General features: G+C 51.7%; 1 protein-coding gene across 9 annotated transcripts in view; it reads left to right on the top strand.

The window, feature by feature from the left end:
• The first annotated feature begins 170 nt into the window (after positions 1-170).
• The window catches only part of RUBCN (rubicon autophagy regulator), a 28,049-nt gene continuing 10,242 nt past the window's right edge, over positions 171-17,977 (top strand). For 4 of the 9 annotated variants that reach the window (XM_061452223.1, XM_061452220.1, XM_061452219.1 and 1 more), the window contains exons 1-13: positions 171-272; positions 8,036-8,189; positions 10,103-10,186; positions 10,871-11,030; positions 11,205-11,311; positions 11,880-12,020; positions 12,239-12,395; positions 12,608-13,156; positions 13,719-13,763; positions 15,665-15,760; positions 15,925-16,040; positions 16,510-16,714; positions 17,076-17,177. In XM_061452223.1, the coding sequence (XP_061308207.1) occupies positions 235-272; positions 8,036-8,189; positions 10,103-10,186; positions 10,871-11,030; positions 11,205-11,311; positions 11,880-12,020; positions 12,239-12,395; positions 12,608-13,156; positions 13,719-13,763; positions 15,665-15,760; positions 15,925-16,040; positions 16,510-16,714; positions 17,076-17,177 (1,954 nt within the window). In that variant the 5' untranslated portion in view covers positions 171-234. Of the gene's footprint in view, positions 273-8,035; positions 8,190-10,102; positions 10,187-10,870; positions 11,031-11,204; positions 11,312-11,879; positions 12,021-12,238; positions 12,396-12,607; positions 13,157-13,718; positions 13,764-15,664; positions 15,761-15,924; positions 16,041-16,509; positions 16,715-17,075; positions 17,178-17,977 lie in introns of those variants that run through there. The other 5 variants (XM_061452224.1, XM_061452222.1, XM_061452225.1 and 2 more) reach the window with 4 other exon arrangements.

Genomic DNA, 17,977 nt, shown 5'->3' with positions numbered 1-17,977 from the left:
GCAGAGAACAGCGAGGGCAGCACAAAGCTCCGGGCGGCAAACTGCGGTGAACCTCCGGCCACAGCATAACGCCACCACCTCCGCGGGGCGCGAGCCCCGGTTTTCCAGCCGCGCGAAGGTTGCCGGGCGGCCGCGGTGCATGCCGGGAGATGTAGTTCACCACCGGCGGGGCGGGCGCACGCCCCCACGTGACGGCGGCGAGGCGGCGGCGGGTGGCGGCGCCGCGCGCCCGGGATGGAGGTCGGTCCCCGCGAGGGGCACGCGGAGAGCAGGTGTGTCCGCGGCGGGGGGCGGCACGTGTGCGTGTGTGACACGGCGGCGCGGGGCGTGAGCGGGACGGGCCCGGGACCCGCGGCAACCCCCGTGCTGCTGGGGGGGGGGGGGGGGGGGGGGGGGCGGCTGCAGGGCGTGCCGCTGCCCCCGCTCGGCCCCTCCTGTTTCAGAGCCACGCGTTGCGCTGACAGCCCGGGCCAGCTGCCGAGTGCTTCACATTGCACCCCAGGACTAGCGGACCGCTCTGCCCCTGGCACTGAGCGGGCATCTTGCTGATGGATGGAGGGTGGTCAGCGGTTCGAGGGAGGTGATCCTGCCCCTGTGCTCTGCTCTCGTGAGACCCCAGCTGGAGTACAGTGTCCAGCTCTGGAGCCCCCAACATAAGGAGGATGTGGAGCTGTTGGAGTGAGTCCAGAGGAGGCCACGAAGATGACGAGAGGGCTGGAGCAGCTCTCCTATGGAGACAGGCTGAGAGAGCTGGGTTGTTCAGCCTGGATAAGAGAATGGTCTGGGGAGACCTTAGAGAAGCTTCCAGTGCCTTAAAAGGGGCTGACAAGAAATCTGGAGAGGGGCTTTTTACAAGGGCATACAGGGATAGGACAAGGGGAATGGCTTTAAACTGAAAGAGGGTAGACTTCAATTAGACATAGGGAAAAATTCTTCACAGTGAGGGTTGTGAGACACTGGCACAGGTTGGCCAGGGAAGCTGTGGCTGCCCCATCCCTGGCAGTCTTCAAGGCCAGGGCGGACAGGGCTTTGAGCAGCCTGATCTAGTGGAAGGTGTCCCTGCCCATGGCAGGAGGGTTGGAACTGGATGAGCTTTAAGGTCCTTTGCAACTCAAACCATTCTGTGATTCTGTTGGCAGTGACAGTCACAGATGTACACCCTGAGAACCTTGTACTCTGTCTCCAATATGGTGGAGACAGCCACTCTCCATCAGACATGGCCAAGAAGGCAGCTGCCAAGTCTCTGCTTCACACGCCTTGTTTTAAGGGTGACGCCATCCCGCCCTGACGCTGTGCTGCTGCTGTCCTGGCAGCTCTGCAGCTTGCTGCTTTTGGATCATGTCTCCTTACCCTCCTGGCAGGCAGCTGCATTGCCCTTTCTGGGTGCTGAAAAGAAATCCCCAGCTTCTTTCTATTTCTAAAGGCAAGGCCCTGCACCTGCACATGGCTGGCTGCAGGAGTGGCTGTGTGGTCTTCATTCATGCTTTAGGCATGGTTTTTCTTGTTGACATCTATAAAAGCAGCAGAGGTTGCTCCCTAGAGGTGTTTTGATGACAAGTCCTGTTTACTTCAGGGTTTTGCATGTCTTCAGCCTTTGCTTTGTGCTTCAGTTTTGCCGTGGTGCTCACAGGCACAGTGTGGATGTCGGATGGAAAAGGGAGTGTTGGCTGTGGAGGAGAGAGCCACTGAAACTTGATATGGGAGACAAGCATTCCTTATCTGAGGGGCTCAGCCAGCCTCTATTCCTGCTAGCAATATCAGCCGGAAAAATGCTGCTGTAGCTTTTAAAGCTACAGCACAGGTTTGGGGCAAACCTTTTGATTTGCATGGTTCAAGCTATTCTCCCTCTTTAGCTAACACTTCAGACCCAGCAGGTTCAGAAAGGTAAAAGGAGTCGACTGCATTCATTTCTTTTTTTTTTCCAGATTGTCTTTGTGCATTTTCTTGCCTTTACAAGTGAAAATCCTGCACTACCAGACTCTATCATTGTGTTATTAATAGGGCTGAGGTGGTGCCACCCCCAGCAATCCCCCAGGGACACAGCAGGCATCATCCGCTCTGGAGCTGACATATGAGGGGGCCTGCTTGTGCTCCTGGCTATCACTGATGTGCTGGGGAGGATCCTGGCATGGGCCATGCACAGCCTCATTGTCCTTTGTGCAAATGGTTCAGCAGTTTAATTCCCTGTGAGGTGCCATTTCACTATAGATTGTGGCTGTGACTGACAGCAGTGGGGTAGAGCTCACTGGAGCCATCTTCCTGTGTATCACAGGAAATGCAGAAACAGAAGTTATTTTGCTGAAGTCCGTCCTTCTGCCAGCACAGGAGAGGAGAGCAAGGATTTTGCACTGGGTTTTGCTGTCTCTCCTGCTATGCAGCAGGTTTGGCGTGCATTGGGGAGCAGGGGTTGTAACAGCGATGTCCACTGAGGCGCAGCAGGAAGGTTAGCTGGGCAGAGAGCAGGGCTTTCGGTGCCTCAGGCGGGTGGTGTGGAGGACACAGCAGTGCTGGGAGGGAGCAGAGGGGCCCTTGTCATCTGGGCAGGTTGACAGCTGCTGCCCTCAGCTCCCAGGATCAGCAGGGCCTGAGGAGAAGGTTCCTAAAGGAAGCCTTGCTGGGAGCATTGGAGGAAGGTGAGTGGCTGGTCCCAGGGAGATGGGCTGCCGTGGGGGTCTGCTCTGCCTGTCACTGCCCCTGGCTGCCTGTGCACAAGTTACAGGCAAGGTCCCATGCAGATCAAAGCTTGATGGACAGTATCCTGGATTTATGGTTTTGTGGTCATCTGCCTGTGGGAGGTTTCACCAGGACAAGCAGGTGAAACTACTGGTATGCTGTGCTGGGAGAAGGCTAAAACCCACCTTTAATCCCTGTTTCCTTCCCTCATCGTTTGCCAGTGCAGAGCAAGAGTGCTCCAGCAAGCAGCAGCTCTGGGCTGCATTTGCTGGGGGAGCCTTTTGTGGTTGTGCCCCCTGTTTTATACTGATGAATGCTTTTAGCACTGTTGCAAACCACCCTATGTTTTGTTTCCCTGCCAGCCTGCTCGGGTGTTCCCATCCAGGCACTGCAGGGCTGATCTGCCGGGCTGGCAGAGCTCTCCTGGCTTCCTCGGCCTTGTCAGCCACTCCCCATGGCTGCAGATGAATTGCACGAAACCTGCCTTCCTTCTAATGCGCTTCCCCAGCAGCGCTGAGCCTGCTGGAGGAGCAGTGGGGGAGCCCAGGGAAGGGGCTGCTGGTTGTCTGGGAGACCCGGGAATAGTGAGAACGGGAGCAGGGTGTGCGCAGCAGTGGGTTGCGCAGTGCCTGCGGGATCTGCAGGAGGAACTGACAGCACGGGAATGTCCTTGGAGATCTGGTGGAAGTCCCTCCGTGACCTCACCATCCTCAGCCTGACCTTTTTAGTGTGCTAAGAAGGATTGAAAGCCTTCTCTAGGTAGAGGACAGGGTTCAAGCAGCCTGTTAGGTACCTCCTGCAGGACACAGACACATGTTGACTGCTTTTTTATTTTATTTTTATATTTTTAATACTAACTAGCTGTGTGATTCTATTTTGGAAAGTAACCAGGGTTTGGTTTTGTTTTAAATGAAGAAGTTCACCTCAGTCAACAGCATTTCTCTCTGCCTCTGCTGTGGGTCACCTTTGCTGCCTTGGACCAAAAGAAGCTCCTAGCCTCAGTGGCATGGAGGGGCTGAGAAAGCCTTGGGAGAGCAAGCAACGTTTCCCTCTTGTTGTCATCAGCAGAGGCATTAAGTCATTTCTTGCTCCAAGGCTGTATTCTGTCTTCTATTGCTTCAGTGCAAAAGATTCAGTTATGCTGAACACAGTTCTTGATGGCAGGTTGATGTTGCTGTACCTGAAGGTAGAGTTTGTGGAGGTAAAGCAAGGAGACCCAGTGTCGAGTTTACAGAGCTGGTGGTTAAAATTAGAGGCTGGATCAGAGGTTGTTGTCTTTAAGGAAGGAGAGCGATGCAGCTGAGGTCTCAGTGATGGCCCCGGCAAGCACAGTCAACCATTCTGGCTGGGAGAGCCAGGTTCTGCTAGAGCAGGAGAACAGAAGCACATGTAGTTCTTGCTCTGCTCGCGTACTGTGACCTCTGTGGGACACAAAACCCCACTCGTCTTGCTCTTCTGTAAGTTTTTATGATGTGATTACGAAGTGGCCTTACCTTTCTTTAGCACTAGTGAAGGGGAATTCTCTTTATTCAGAGAAGACCAAGCAGATTTCTTAATATTGCTCTGAACACCTGCTGAAATGGGGAACTTGTGGGCAGCTGGGCTCAGGCTTTCTCCATCCCTCCTGGCAGCCCAAGCTCAGGCTCTGTCAATGGGAAGGCAGCAAACCCTGCCGCTAATTTGGGGTTATCCCACAAGTCCAGTCAAAGCTGAAATGTGGTTTCCCTGCCACCTGCAGCCAGCTGTATGGGTCTTCATTTCTTCAACCTTATGTCACTGCATGATTTTCAGCATGCACAGTGTTCCGTCCCAGAAACAGCTGGGTTTTCAGTGTCAGTAGGATCTTGTGCGTCCAACTTGTGAACTGCTTTGCACCAGGAAGTCCCATGGGATCCATACTGTCTTACAGGGGTTTAATTCATTTCTGGTAGCTTCTGCATCACCTCTGCAAAGTTGCTTTTGTTGTGCTGCTCATTCCCTATGTGCCTCTGAGTTCAATGTTTTAATATTTTGAGGTTATTTTGTTTGAGGGTCGCTTAACCTTAGTTTCCCTGTGCTAGGAGGGAGCTGTGACTCCAGCCTGTTGGACCCTGGTTTCCTACCTCTGGGGAGATTCACAACTCCTTTAATGAGAGAGTTCGTTTAGAAAGGCACGTCTCTGCATGTCCTACCCCCACATCCTTGGGTGCATCGCCTTGCTTTTTAGCATGAAAGAGCATGGGAGGGAGTTCCTCTGACTCAGTTACTTGGAAGACCAACAGCATGGTTGAGCTTTCACTTGCATTTCCTAACTCTTGAGTGTCAGAAATATCCTGGGGAGGAGCTGGTGAAGTTTTGAGCTCAGTGGCTGCAAATGCTCTTTGGCTGGGGACTGGTGATGCCGCTCTGGGTGTCCACAGTCCCCGATCAAAGAGCATCTGCATCCCTCAGGGCAGGGATGGGAACAGCCCATAAATTTAGAAGAGCTGTATCAGTTTTCTGTGTCTCCCCAAGTTGGATCTCTTTCAGGATAAGGAGATAAAATCTCCTGAGATAAAGCCCTGTCAGTGCTTGTTAGCCTAAGTACATCATAAATATATACATACATATATATACATCTACATGTAGCTCTGCTTTGGAGCTCCTGTGTTGTCAGGGTGACAGGCTTTGCTGGTGGGATGGGCTGGCTTCTGTTTAAGTTTAGGTGGGCACTGAAAGTGGTGAGGTTTCACTGGGGAGACCTTGTGAAGGGAGTGAACGGAGAGCCTGAAGTAGACCCAATATTTGATGATCTGCTTGTTCACTTAATCAGTTTCATAGAATCATAGAATAGTTAGGGTTGGAAAGGACCTTAAGGTCATCTAGTTCCAACCCCCCTGCCATGGGCACGGACACCTCACACTAAACCATGGCACCCAAGGCTTCGTCCAACCTGGCCTTGAACACTGCCAGGGATGAAGCATTCACAACCTCCCTGGGCAACCTATTCCAGTGCCTCACCACCCTAACAGTAAAGAACTTATTCCTTATATCCAATCTAAACTTCCCCTGTTTAAGTTTTAACCCATTACCCCTTGTCCTGTCACTACAGTCCCTTATAAAGGGTTCTTCCCCAGCATCCCTATAGCCCCCCTTAAGATACTGGAAGGCTGCTATGAGGTCTCCACGCAGCCTTCTCCTCTCCAGGCTGAACAGCCCCAACTTTCTCAGCCTGTCTTCATATGGGAGGTGCTCCAGTCCCCTGATCATCCTCATGGCCTCCTCTGGACTTGTTCCAACAGTTCCATGTCCTTTTTATGTTGAGGACACCAGAACTGCACACAATACTCCAGGTGAGGTCTCACGAGAGCAGAGTAGAGCGGCAGGATCACCTCCTTCGACCTGCTGGTCACGCTCCTTTTGATGCAGCCCAGGATACAGTTGGCTTTCTGGGCTGCAAGCGCACACTGAAGCCGGCTCATGTTCATTTTCTTATCAACCAACACCCCCAAGTCCTTCTCTGCAGGGCTGCTCTGAATCTCTTCTCTGCCCAACCTGTAGCTGTGCCTGACATTGCTCTGACCCAGGTGCAGGACCTTGCACTTGGCATGGTTAAACTTCATGAGGTTGGCATCAGCCCACCTCACAAGCGTGTCAAGGTCCCTCAGGATGGCATTCCTTCCCTCCAGCGTATCAACCGAACCACACAGCTTGGTGTCATCGGCAAACTTGCTGAGGGCGCACTCAATCCCACTGTCCATGTCAGCGACAAAGATGTTGAACAAGACCGGTCCCAACACCAATCTCTGAAGGACACCACTCGTTACTGGTCTCCAGCTGGACATTGAGCCATTGACCACAACTCTCTGTGTGCGGCCATCCAGCCACTTCTTTATCCACCGAGTGATCCATCCATCAAATTGATGTCTCTCCAATTTAGAGACAAGGATGTTGTGTCGGACAGTGTCGAACACTTTGCACAAGTCCGGGTAGATGACATCAACTGCTCTATACCTGTCCATCAGTTCTGTAGCCCCATCATAGAAGGCCACCAAATTGGTCAATAGTTTAGCAATAGTGAACAAGTCTCAAAAAGATAATATTGGCAAGGAAAGGTTGGTTTTAAATACCAGGATTATGTTATTTTTTAGTATCGTTCTCTGTGCTGCAGAAGTGTGCAGCCCACACTTTCATCTACAAAGAGCAGTTTTAAATAATGTTATTTTTTATTTTATATTTTTCCCCTTTTGCTTTGGAAGTTCAGTTTACTTTTGGCTGTGGGAGGAATTAACTGCTGAAACACTGGCTTGTTTCTTGCAAGATGAAAGGTTGGACTTTCATTGTAAGCTATCACCTTGGGTGCTTTTGTTACAAACCCTGCAGAGGCAGTTTTTTTGGTATTTACACCCCTATATAGACATTGCAACATTCCTGCTGCTTCTGAAAGAGTAGCTTCTGTCTGAATACATGTTTCTTAGAGCTGCTGTTCCTCTGACAACATAGTCAAGGAGCTTGAGCAGGGACCTTAGTTGTCCAAAGCTTCCTTCCCCAAAGTTGCTTTTGCATAGGCAAATGATATTACCTCTCTGCACTGTCACTCCTCCTTTATAGCCAATCATGGTGATTTCTTACTGTATGGAGGGTGGCTGAGGTGGGTCGTACCAATGAGAAATGCTGTGCAAGCTCTTGAGTACAGCTGTAGTTTGCAGTTTGTTAATCTCTGTCCGGAACATGATGAATGCTTTTGCGAGAAAGTCAACTTGTACCTACGGGAGCTCAGGAGCCAGAGGGCAGCTGTACAGATGGAGATGCAGGTGAAGAGTTACCAGCCTTGGAGTAGTGCACCTCTGCATCGTGATAGTGCTGGAGTGCTTGGTGCAGTACATATTGCTCAGGGCGTGCTGCTCTCTGTAAATGTGGCTGCAGCATGGCCAGTATCTGCTGTATAGAATCATGGCATCAACTAGTTTGAATGGGGCAGACATCATGCTTTTGCCTTACAACTGCTGTACTCCTGATGGGCTGCTGCTCTGAACAGTTTCTGACAGAGCTTGTGAATGAAACAAGCAAGAGGCTGGCTGGAAAAATGTCCTTCAGCTTTGCTGGTGTGTACCAGGCAAGTGGCATATTGCAGGAACCATGAGTCTTTGTTCTGGTTGCCTTCTGAGACCACATTGGTGGTGACTACCAGTCATCACAAGAATCATTACGATACAGCCTCTTGTCCACAAAGCATGTGTGGGAGACCACAAGGAGTTGTAGAGTGTTAGCTCACCTTTGCTAGCTTCTGGACCACCAAAGGTTTCAGCCTGACCAGAGTCTCCTTGGAGATACCAGTACCATGATCCTGTTGTGAATCTCCTCTTGCTCTATATCTGATGCAACTTGCTGTGTTCCTCTGCAGGAAGGAGCACTGGAAGCTACTAGGCAACCTGAAGACTACAGTGGAAGGTTTGGTGTCCACCAGCAACCCAAATGTCTGGTCCAAGTATGGTGGCTTGGAACGGCTCTGCAGAGACATGCATAGTATCCTCTATCATGGGCTCATCCATGACAAGGTAGCCTTCTGTCCTGCCAGCACTGCTGTAGCAGCTTTGGTGCCTGTCATGAGCAAGTGGGGCCGTCCTATTTGCTGCAGCTCGCTTCAGTGCTCCTAGCATGGAGTGGGTACAATGCTTGTAGCAGTGCGGGAAATGCTTGAAGCTGGAACTGAACTTGCCTGGCAAGTGCTGTGGTTGTCAGAGGGACCTGAGTGTGTGTTCTTTCTATCTCATCCACCTTTGACATAGTTATTCTAAGTACCTGTGCCCCTGCGCTGAGGTCAGCCCCTCTCTCCTTTCCTCCTGCTGCAGCCAAGTGATAAAGTTGCGTTTGTGATGAGTTGACCCCATATTGTCTGCACTTGGACAACTCTGCAGCGAAGTCTGGCAAGAAAACCTTGCATCTTTACTGTTTCCGGTTAACTGTGTTAGTAGCAGAAACTGGCAGCCAAATCTGGCTTCCTGTGAATGGGATCTCTTTCCAGGCTCTTGTGCCTTGCAGTTACTCACACAACCATTCCCCCTTTCATGGCTGCCTGGGAGAACTTCTCTTTCCCACTTGTGTACAGAGGCTTGAAGATCTCCCTTTCAGCTTACAATTACCAGCACAATTAATTTACAATGGAGGGTTGAAGCAAGTCTGCAGGGCATGCCCGCGGGCAGGCTTCCCATCTTGGCTCTGGGGCCCAGAGAGCAATGCAGGCAAGAGAGGGATGCAGAGGAGCCCCAGGCAGCTTGCATGGGCCAGGAGCAGGAAAACCACACCTCTGCAGTGCTGCACCCCAGCTAATAAGCCTCCAGGAAGAGCCAGGCTGGCATGTCATCCCAGCATGGTGCTTTGCTCCCTGGATTCATTAAATTTGCAGTCAGCATTCTTTACCGTGCCTCTCTAATCCCATTAGTTCCCAGGGAATAGGAGCTTCTTTGAGAGATCGACAGAGAGAGAAGCTACCTTTCATCTGAGGCGTGCGGTGCTCCCTTCTGATAGATGTGCTATTAATAGGCTTCAGGAAGTGAGATTTAAATTATTTGTACTTGTCTGACTATTGGTAACAGTTCATGCCAGACCTGCAAAGCAGAATGGTGTCTTCCTGAATCCTTTTCAGGTAGGCAAAGGCAGCTCTTTCTCTTAGAAATGTCTCCCATGTCTGGGCACCTGCAGCACCAGTCAAGCTATATAAGCTGCAAAGGGAGGCACATAAATACAGCTTCCTAACAGCAGTTTTCTCATAGTTGCTCCAGCAAAACAATTAATTTTGCTTATTATTTCATCAGCTTTTTTTGGAAAAATTCATATGTACGTGTTGAGAAAATGGAAAGAGTTTTTTAAACTTTTAAGTGAATTTTACCTACCTGTTCAAAAAAAAAAAAAAAACCACAACACCCTATTCAATCTAGAGAACTAAAATTGCCATGTTAGTTCTCTAGTCTTAAAAAAACAAACCAACATCTCTCCCCCAGCCAAATAAACCACGAAACAGAGCCCATTCCTCTGCCACTTGTGAAAGAGGAAATAAAGATAGAAGAAAAACAATTCAGTCTTTTGGTGAACAGAGATATTTTGGGGTTGTGTTTACACCCTAGGGGGTGGTGAGGGAAACAGCAACTCTGCTGCAGTTCCTCTTTAATGGCAAGAAAAACTAAGAGCAAAATAATCCAGTGTTTGAATAAAGCTGAGGCAAACGGAAGCAAGGAGTTGATAGAAGTGCAATGCCAAATTTCCTACCTGGGATGCTCAGCTGTGCTGGTGTCCTCAGTGGTGGTTTGCATCAGAAAACAGCAATGGTTGCTGGGTTTGCTGGGATGTGTTTGCCTGTTTTCTGGCTCACCTTGCCAGGTTTAGGGGCTGTCCTCTGTGGCAAGGGGCTAATGGGAGATGTCATTTAAGTGGGACTTGGCTGGTGGTATCTAACTGTGCCTGTCCTATGCAGGTGTGCTGCAGACAGAAGGATTACTGGCAGTTTGTGAAGGACATTCGCTGGCTGAGTCCTGGCTCTGCTCATCACCTGGAGAAGGTGAGTTCTGGGGGGGTGGCCCTGTGTGCCCAGCAGGGATGGGATTGGGTAGCTGTGCTGCAAGCCTCACTGCTGGGATAGCAGTGCCTTAGCTGCTGGCCTGCTGGGAGTAAAGCAGTCCCATGGTTTGTGGAGGCTGAGGCAGCCTTGTGTTTGTGTACAAGCCACGTCCCAGGAACTCGACATGGCTTGGGCTGAGACAATTGGCTGCTTATTTCTCCCAGGCCAATCTCCAGCTTGGCTTGGCCGGGTACAGCAGGCGTCACCAAGGAAACTGGCACAAGCGGCACTTGTGTGTACGCAGAGGTGATTCATGTGTCTGTGCAGATCTCTAACAGTCTAGCTCTTCAAGCTGCAGCAGCTCGGGCATTGCCATAACCTTCCACAGTTAATATGTCAGCAAGAACATGACCGTCACCACGGGGGTCAGGTTGGATTTGGGAGTGTGGGGTCCCATTAGGTCAGGGGCGAGGCACATATATGGGAAAACATGCAAGAGAAATTCATATTGCTGGTGGCTGTCAGAGGACTTTGGTCACTGGCTGACCTTTGAAGCATTGCTCCTGCCTGGTGCTTTGGCTCCCTGGTGGCAAAGAAGCTGCTGGGATGTGTCCTCCTTCCCGCTGACAGTGACTAGTGCTGCTCCAGTGCTTGTCTTAACCTGTACCTGGTGTCTCTTTCCAGTTCATCAGCCTGCAGGAGAGCGGTAAGCCTGACCCTGAGGGCCCAGGGGACCAGGCCATTGCACAGCTGTGGCTGCAGCACAGCCTGCAGTGCCACTGCCTGTCAGCACAGCTGAGACCACTCCTGGGGAACCGGCAATACATCAGGAAATTCTATGCAGGTAAAGAGAAATGGGCTTTTTCCTTCTTATTAGGAAAATATCTAGCTAGTGGCATTTCTAAGCCACATAGGAGTGAGTGGGATGGTAGAAAAGATGGTTTGAATGTGAGGAACTGACACTATCAAACCACGCAGATGAGAGGGACCCCTCCAAGCAGCAGTTTTCTCTCCCCAGACACTGCCTTCCTGCTCAGCGACGCACACGTGACGGCCATGCTGCAGTGCCTGGAGGCTGTTGAGCAGAACAACCCCAGGCTTCTGGCTCAGATCGACACCTCCATGGTGAGTTGAGGTCCTGTCTTTTACATCTGGTTTTCTCCAGATGCTGGCTGGCTGTGGCTGCTTGTGGGAGGTCTTATTTGGGCCACATGTAGCCCTTGGACAAGGGGCTGGACTTGGAAGTAGCCGAAGATGCTCCAAGAGGGGAGGAGAGCAGTGAACTTATCCCTCCACTGCCTGTGTGAGACTGGCAGGGGTCGGGGTGGTGGAGGTGGCTTTGTGGAGCCTTGTGTAGTGGGGCACCTTGGTTCTGGCTGACATCGAGGATTTGAGTATGAGGACCTGAGGACTGGTTCCTTCTAAGAGGCACCTCTGAAGCCCTCTCAAATAGGCTTCAGGGCCAGTGAGCAGAGCTGCCTGGTTGTGAGGGACAGCCACCATCCGAGGGACAGGCAGCACCCCAGGACACCTGGGTGCCCATTCCTGCTGGTGATGCCAGTTACCCCCGTGCAGCCCCACACCGTCTTCCCCCTCCCCAGAGGATGGGAACAACAGCTGCTTTCTTTACACAGAGCTCCCCAGAGGAGAGCAATTAATGAGGCTCCATTTAATGGGAGCTGTGTTCTTTCAGCTGGCCGGCACGTCACTGCCATCCCTGTGCGCATCAGGTCCTTCTGCTGGTACAAGAGAGATGTGTGACCACGACTCTGAAGGACATGAGAGCCATCTGTCTGGGGCGCTGGGCTGCCTGGATCATTTCACTGAGAGCCTGGTAATTTCCCAAAGGGAGCCTGCCACGTAACTGCAAACAAAGAGCCGCTTCCCTTCTGCACCTCTGTTTTTCCCTCCCCATCCTCCTGCCCTCAGGGCTGCCACATCCTTGCTGGCTGGTGACCAGGCACTAGCAAGTTGATTCCTTTCCCTTACTGCTCCTTTGATGTGTAAATGCCCTGTAAATGCTAATTTATTAATGATGCCACCTCTCTTCAGCTTACCAGGAAGAGTGATGGTCCACCTCCAGTGACCAAGAGTCAGAGCCTGACTGCCCTTCCCGCATCCCCATACATTCCGGTTGCAGACTGCATGCAGCAGCGCTGCTTTGGGTCCGTTTCCAGCCTTCATTCTCCAGCCTCCTCTGGCCTCTCAGGTAATGAGGGGTGCTTGGAAGTTCAGGATAGACCCAGAAAAGACTTTGCCTTTTATTTCTGCTTTTTGATTCATTGTGGTGGATGGGTGCCTGCAATGGGAGGGAGATCCCTGGTGAGAATGGGCTCATGGGGTGTGGACATGCTGGCGTGAAGACATAGGGTGCTCTGCTTGTGCCAGGGTATGTGACATCCTGCTCCTGATTCTGTCCAGACAGGAGATCAGCGAGCAACTCCATCAGCTTCAGTGCCAGCCAGCCCCAGGAACGCTGCCCGTCCACCCAGTCTTCCTCCTTCAGTGAGGGCAGGTCCCCTCTGGAGCAGCCCAGCTCTGTCACCCACTTCAATGTACCCTCACCCAAAGACCCCTTCTCTCCAGCCAGTGAGATGAGCTCCAGCACCACCAGCCAGAGTGAGGACACTTGGATGGGGAGTCAGGATGATCCACAGAGCGATGTTAATGATGGGCCAGAGTACCTGGCCATTGGGAACTCGGGCCGCCGGGGCCGAGCGTGCAGCAGTGCTAGCACCAACAGCACCAAGAGCAGTAGCTCCAAACTCTTCTCCTCCAGCAGCTCCCAGAAGCTGGACTCGGTCTCATCCCTGGGGGAGCAGGGGGCAAGTGGAGGTGGAAGCAGGGGCCTGAGCCTGTTGCGCCGGTCCAGCTTCTCAGAAGGACAGTCATCAGCTACACAGGGCATCCTCAAGAAGAGCCACGTGCGCTCACACTCTGACACGAACGTGGCTTCGGGGAAGTTGCACGGTAATGGAGGAGCTTTTCTGGGATGGCTTTGGGGTATGGGAGTCCCCGGTACTGGGAGGCTCATGCTGGCCACCCCTTTGACACCATGGATCTGGTTGGTGAGGGGAACAGTGTGCAAGTGGTTGGTAAATTTGGTCTTTGCCCTTACTTTCCTGCACTACACTGGAACGATGGGCTGACCTTTTGCCTCCCAGAATGCCCTGGGCCAGTCTCTTACTGGTATTGGCAGCTTTTACCAAAACTTAGAAAATGCCAGCAATGGCATGGCATTAACTGTCCTGCTTCCCCACTGGCCTTGCCTGGCTGGGGCATGGGGCCATGGTTGGCAGGGCACTGAGCTGGAGCTTGGGCTCATCCTACTGGTAGGATGTCATCCTTCTGGTAACCTGCTGGGTCCTGTGCTTGAGTAGGGGGGGGAAGGATGTGAGAGGACAACCAGTCTGGGAGTCTGCCCCACTGTTGCTGCCTTCATGGGAGAAGTGGAGGCCCTTGCTGAGTGGTAACCAGTCTGTCTCTGTTTTCTCTCCCTTAATGCTGCCCTTCTCCTTCTCTGTCTGCCCAGGAGGCCTCAGGGATATCACCATTATAATAGAAGATCCAGTGGCAGGTTTGGGAGCCAGTGTAACAGCCCTTCATTAGTGATCATTGCATCAAGTTCAGGATTTCCATCAATCCATTAGTGCTCATTTAAAAAAAAAAAAAAAATAATCTTTCTTCTCTGTGTCCCAGCTGATGCTTTGAAGCACAATCAGGTTTATGCATGTGACCTGACTGAAGATCCTAGCTTGGATTTTGGGAACAGTGGGCCAGACTCAGAAGGGCACCCAGCTCCCCTACATGGTGTTACAGAGTGCTGGCCACTAAGTCCCTGAGATGCATCCTCTGCTCTTCCCTCTACCCTGCTGCCTTGGGAGCCAGGAGAGGTTTCATATCTCACTTAGCAAGTAAGGACTGGCAGCTAAGCAGGCCTGAACATCTTATTTTTCTTTTCATTTAGTGGGTCTGTGGCATTTGGAGGTTTGATGTTGGCTGAGGTCAGCCACATCCCAGTCAGCTGTGTTTGCACCCACAGCCAGGGCAGGACTCCGCCTGATCTGCTGAGCCTGGGGCAGGTTTTCCCTCAAGCTGAGGTGCTGGGGTGCTGCCATCCCTTTCCCCCACATGCAGAAAGAGTCAGGAGCTCTAAAAAAATGGGCTGCTTTCTTTTGTACTCCACTGAACAGCAGCAGTGGGTTTGTCAAGCTTACAGCTGGGTGCTGAGTGCTCTTGCAGTTGCAAAGGCTCCTTTCTAGTGGTAGTGGACATTCAGACACGTGTGTCCAGCCCTGTGTCCTGCCCCAGCAGAGGATTCTGAGCACTGCATTGTTTTACCCTTCAGCAGTGGGCTCTGTTGTATGTGGCATTCCCCAGGCTGGTGATCACGAGGTGGTTTCTGTGCTGGTTTTCAGCAGGGCTGAGGTGGCGGCAGGATACTCTGCCAGGCTGCTGTGATTAGTTATGGGAGCCTCCCACCCCAGCGGGCTTCCTTTGTCACCCAGCCTGTCAGGTGGGTTAATCCCAGGGCTGATCCTGGTGCCTGCTTCATGGTCTTTGCAGGGACGTGCTGGTGTTGGTGGGCTCAGGAGCCTCCAGCCACGTCAGGGTTATGGCACAAAGCTGGGAACAAAGAGGAGCAGGAAGCTGAGAGGATGGGGTTGCCCTTCTGTTTTGCTCAGCATGTCAGGATATCAGCTGGCACCAGTCCTTCTGTCCACACCTGTGTGTTCCTGTCCTGCTTCAGTCAGGGTGTTTTCAGTCTCCCTCAGTAGTCCTTGGTCATCCAGGTGCTCTCTGGGGCTGTGGCTCTCCATAGAGCACTATCCATTGCTGGTCTCTGGTCACACCAGCTCGTGACAGTCCCTGCCAGTTCAGCCTGGCAGAGAGTTGCACCACAAGTGTGTGCACAGGGCAGTGCCCTGCACACAGCCTGTGCAGGTCACCTTGAGGACTACAGGTGACCAGGGAACCCTGGCTTCTAGTTGGGCAAGCGCATGTCCTTCAGATGCCTCCTTTTAGTTGTTTGGGCTGTTTTGCAGGGCTGGGAGCCCCACATATCCCTCAGCTCCTCAGGTTTCCCCTTTCTCATGATTCAGTACCCTGGACATAGCTCTTTTCTTAAAGGTGCTCCATCAGAAAGAAAGGGCATGCAAGAGGCACTTGCTGGAGCCTGTTGTGTCCCCCAGCTCTGCTAGGGAGTAAAGAGAAGGCAGCTCCGGACTTTACTGCTCTGTGGCATCTCATGAGTATCTCACCTTCTTTCTGTCCCTCCTCTTCTCCTGCCTGAAATGCCTTCTAGTTTTGTCCCCTCCTGGGCTTGCCCCTAGTCATTGCATGGAGCAGAAAGATATCCCTCTGTGCTTTCCATCCATTTGTGCCTGCCCATGCGATGCTGAGCCCCTTTCATTTCACCCTGTGCAGTGGCTGAGCACCTCTGGGATACTGATTTGTGCCTGGTGTCTTCTCTTCCAGAGTCCCACGATGATCCAAGTGGAGGGAGAAGGCCAGTCTCTGCTTCTACCCAGAGCAGTGAACTGAGCACACCCAGCTCACTCTACATGGAATATGGTGTGTACAGCCAGCTTCATCAGGGATGCATGCTCCTGGTCAGGCTGCGGTGGCCTCAGCTTTAGGCACTTTCTTATGGGATGCTGATTGGGCACTGGCAGGGCTCATTAGCAGGGGGATAACAGCAGGTGCCTCCCTAATATGTTTGTCTCTTGCTTTTGTAGACTCTGGACAGTACCTGAGCTCGGGTGAAGGGATGTTCAGAAGACCCTCAGAAGGGCAGTCCCTCATCAGCTACCTCTCTGAGCAGGACTTTGGAAGCTGTGCAGACCTGGAGAAGGTGAGGGAGGCAGCAGCAGTCTGTGCATTGGAGAATGTATCTTACTGCAGGTTCAGTGATACTTTCCTCTGTGGGGAAGATAATGCCATAGTGTTTCCTATTACAGAGGTGTGCACACAGAACTTCAAGGTTAAGTTCTGTGATGGTGTCTGGCAGCCGGGATCTGCCCAAACAGCATATACACAGCAGCTTTGCAACATGTTAGGGCTCCTCCGTGACATGTGCTGACTGCTCGGAGTGGATTTATTGCACAACCTCTTTGTAGAAGTATTCTGGTGCCCAGGAAGGCTTTAGTTTCTAGGTCCTCCTAGAAGAGTCAGGTTTTGTGTGATTGACAGGGCTTAAGATCTTCCTACCACTCTCCATGAGCAGTAAGTTCTTTGCTGTCATAGGTGGAGACAGGATATTTACCATGTCTTCCTAGTTTCTCTGTGCTACAGCCTTGAATACTTTTGCTCTTGCCTTGCAGGAGAATGCCCACTTCAGCATCTCAGAGTCCCTGATCGCTGCCATTGAGCTGATGAAATGCAACATGATGAGCCGACAGCTGGAGGAGGAGGAGGAGGAAGACAGCGACAAGGAAATCCAGGAGCTTAAACAAAAGATTCGCATTCGGCGCCAGCAGATCCGCACCAGGCACCTGTACCCTACCTGCCAGGGGATGGGCTCAGACAGTGGGTGATGTGTTTTGGGCTCATCAGTTATTAGCATGTGGGGTTTCTGTCTGTTGCCTGACCTTATAGCATCCTGCCTTCCTGCCCATTTGTGAGAAACAGTCATGATTACAAAGGTGCTGCAGAGATTTGTGAAACTCTGCTGCTACTGAAGATCATAATGGGACTAATGATGTAACCCTTGTGTGATGCTGTCACTGAGTTATGGAATGTAATTTGATTTTGAACCCATAGTGTTTTCCAGCCTTGACCTCTGTCCCTCCCTGCCCTGGCCATGCCTGGCTATCAACTTGTCCCTTAGCTGTCAATGACCCTTCAGACCACTTCCATTGATGGCCTGGTTGTGTTGCATTTCTCCCAGGTCTTGTGGTGACAGATAGCGGGTCCCAGTTCAGCTCCCATGGCTCCATGCGACTCTCTGACTCTGGCTCTGCAGAGGATGTGGAAGAGTACGAGATTCGAGGTAGGAGGGAATGGCTGTGTTGCTCCTTGCATAGGGACAGCTTTCCCCTTGATGTGGTTGTGCTGAAGTCAGTCCTGCTGAAAAATAGCCCATCCCTCTCACTTCAGGATGACTTTGCCCAAACAACTGGCTGAATTCTCAGCCTGAGAAGAGCAACCAGTTTCCCTCATGTGGTGGCATAGCTTTCCTTCAAAATCCTCTAACTCTCTAGCATTCAGTGCCTCTGGCTAGTAGGTTTCTGTTTCATTGCCTGGTCCACATAGTGGCTGTCACAGCTAGAGACAGCTGGGAGAGCTGCCATCCTGCTCCCCTCATCCCCAGGCAGAAGGAGCTGTAGCTCTGACTACTTACCTCTTGGGTGGCAGTAGTGGGTGTTGGTCACATCCTGACCTACAATACCTCTGTTCTGCTCCTGGCAGCTTGGGTGGCTGAGCTTATTGCCCACAGGAGACCTGTCGGGGTCCCTGGGTGTTCTTTTCTTCAGACCCTTGTTTATCCTCTGAGGTGGATGACTGACTTCTCAGCAGTAGTTTCATCTTACTGACTTTAAAAAGGAGATAAAATCGTAGAAGACAGAGCACTCTCCACTCTCCAGCTTAAATTTCTTGTCTCTTAACTGTGGATATAGCAAAGCTCTCCTTTCAGTCACTGAGGGCTACATTTTTGGCCTGATTTTGAAGCCCAAGGAGGGGTGTGTGAATTCAGTTCTGGGTTTCTTGTGTGAGTGCTGCTCTTGTATTATGCCCTGTCTCTTTGGCCTGGCTGAAGCACTGAAGTCAACTATTTTGTCATCACCATGT

The sequence above is a fragment of the Pezoporus flaviventris genome, unplaced genomic scaffold, assembly GCF_033815535.1.
Source record: "Pezoporus flaviventris isolate CSIRO_AGI_PZ_B2104156 unplaced genomic scaffold, CSIRO_AGI_Pfla_v1 ptg000013l, whole genome shotgun sequence".
Classification (NCBI taxonomy): Eukaryota; Metazoa; Chordata; class Aves; order Psittaciformes; family Psittacidae; genus Pezoporus; species Pezoporus flaviventris.
This window is presented reverse-complemented; position numbering and strand designations above follow the sequence as displayed.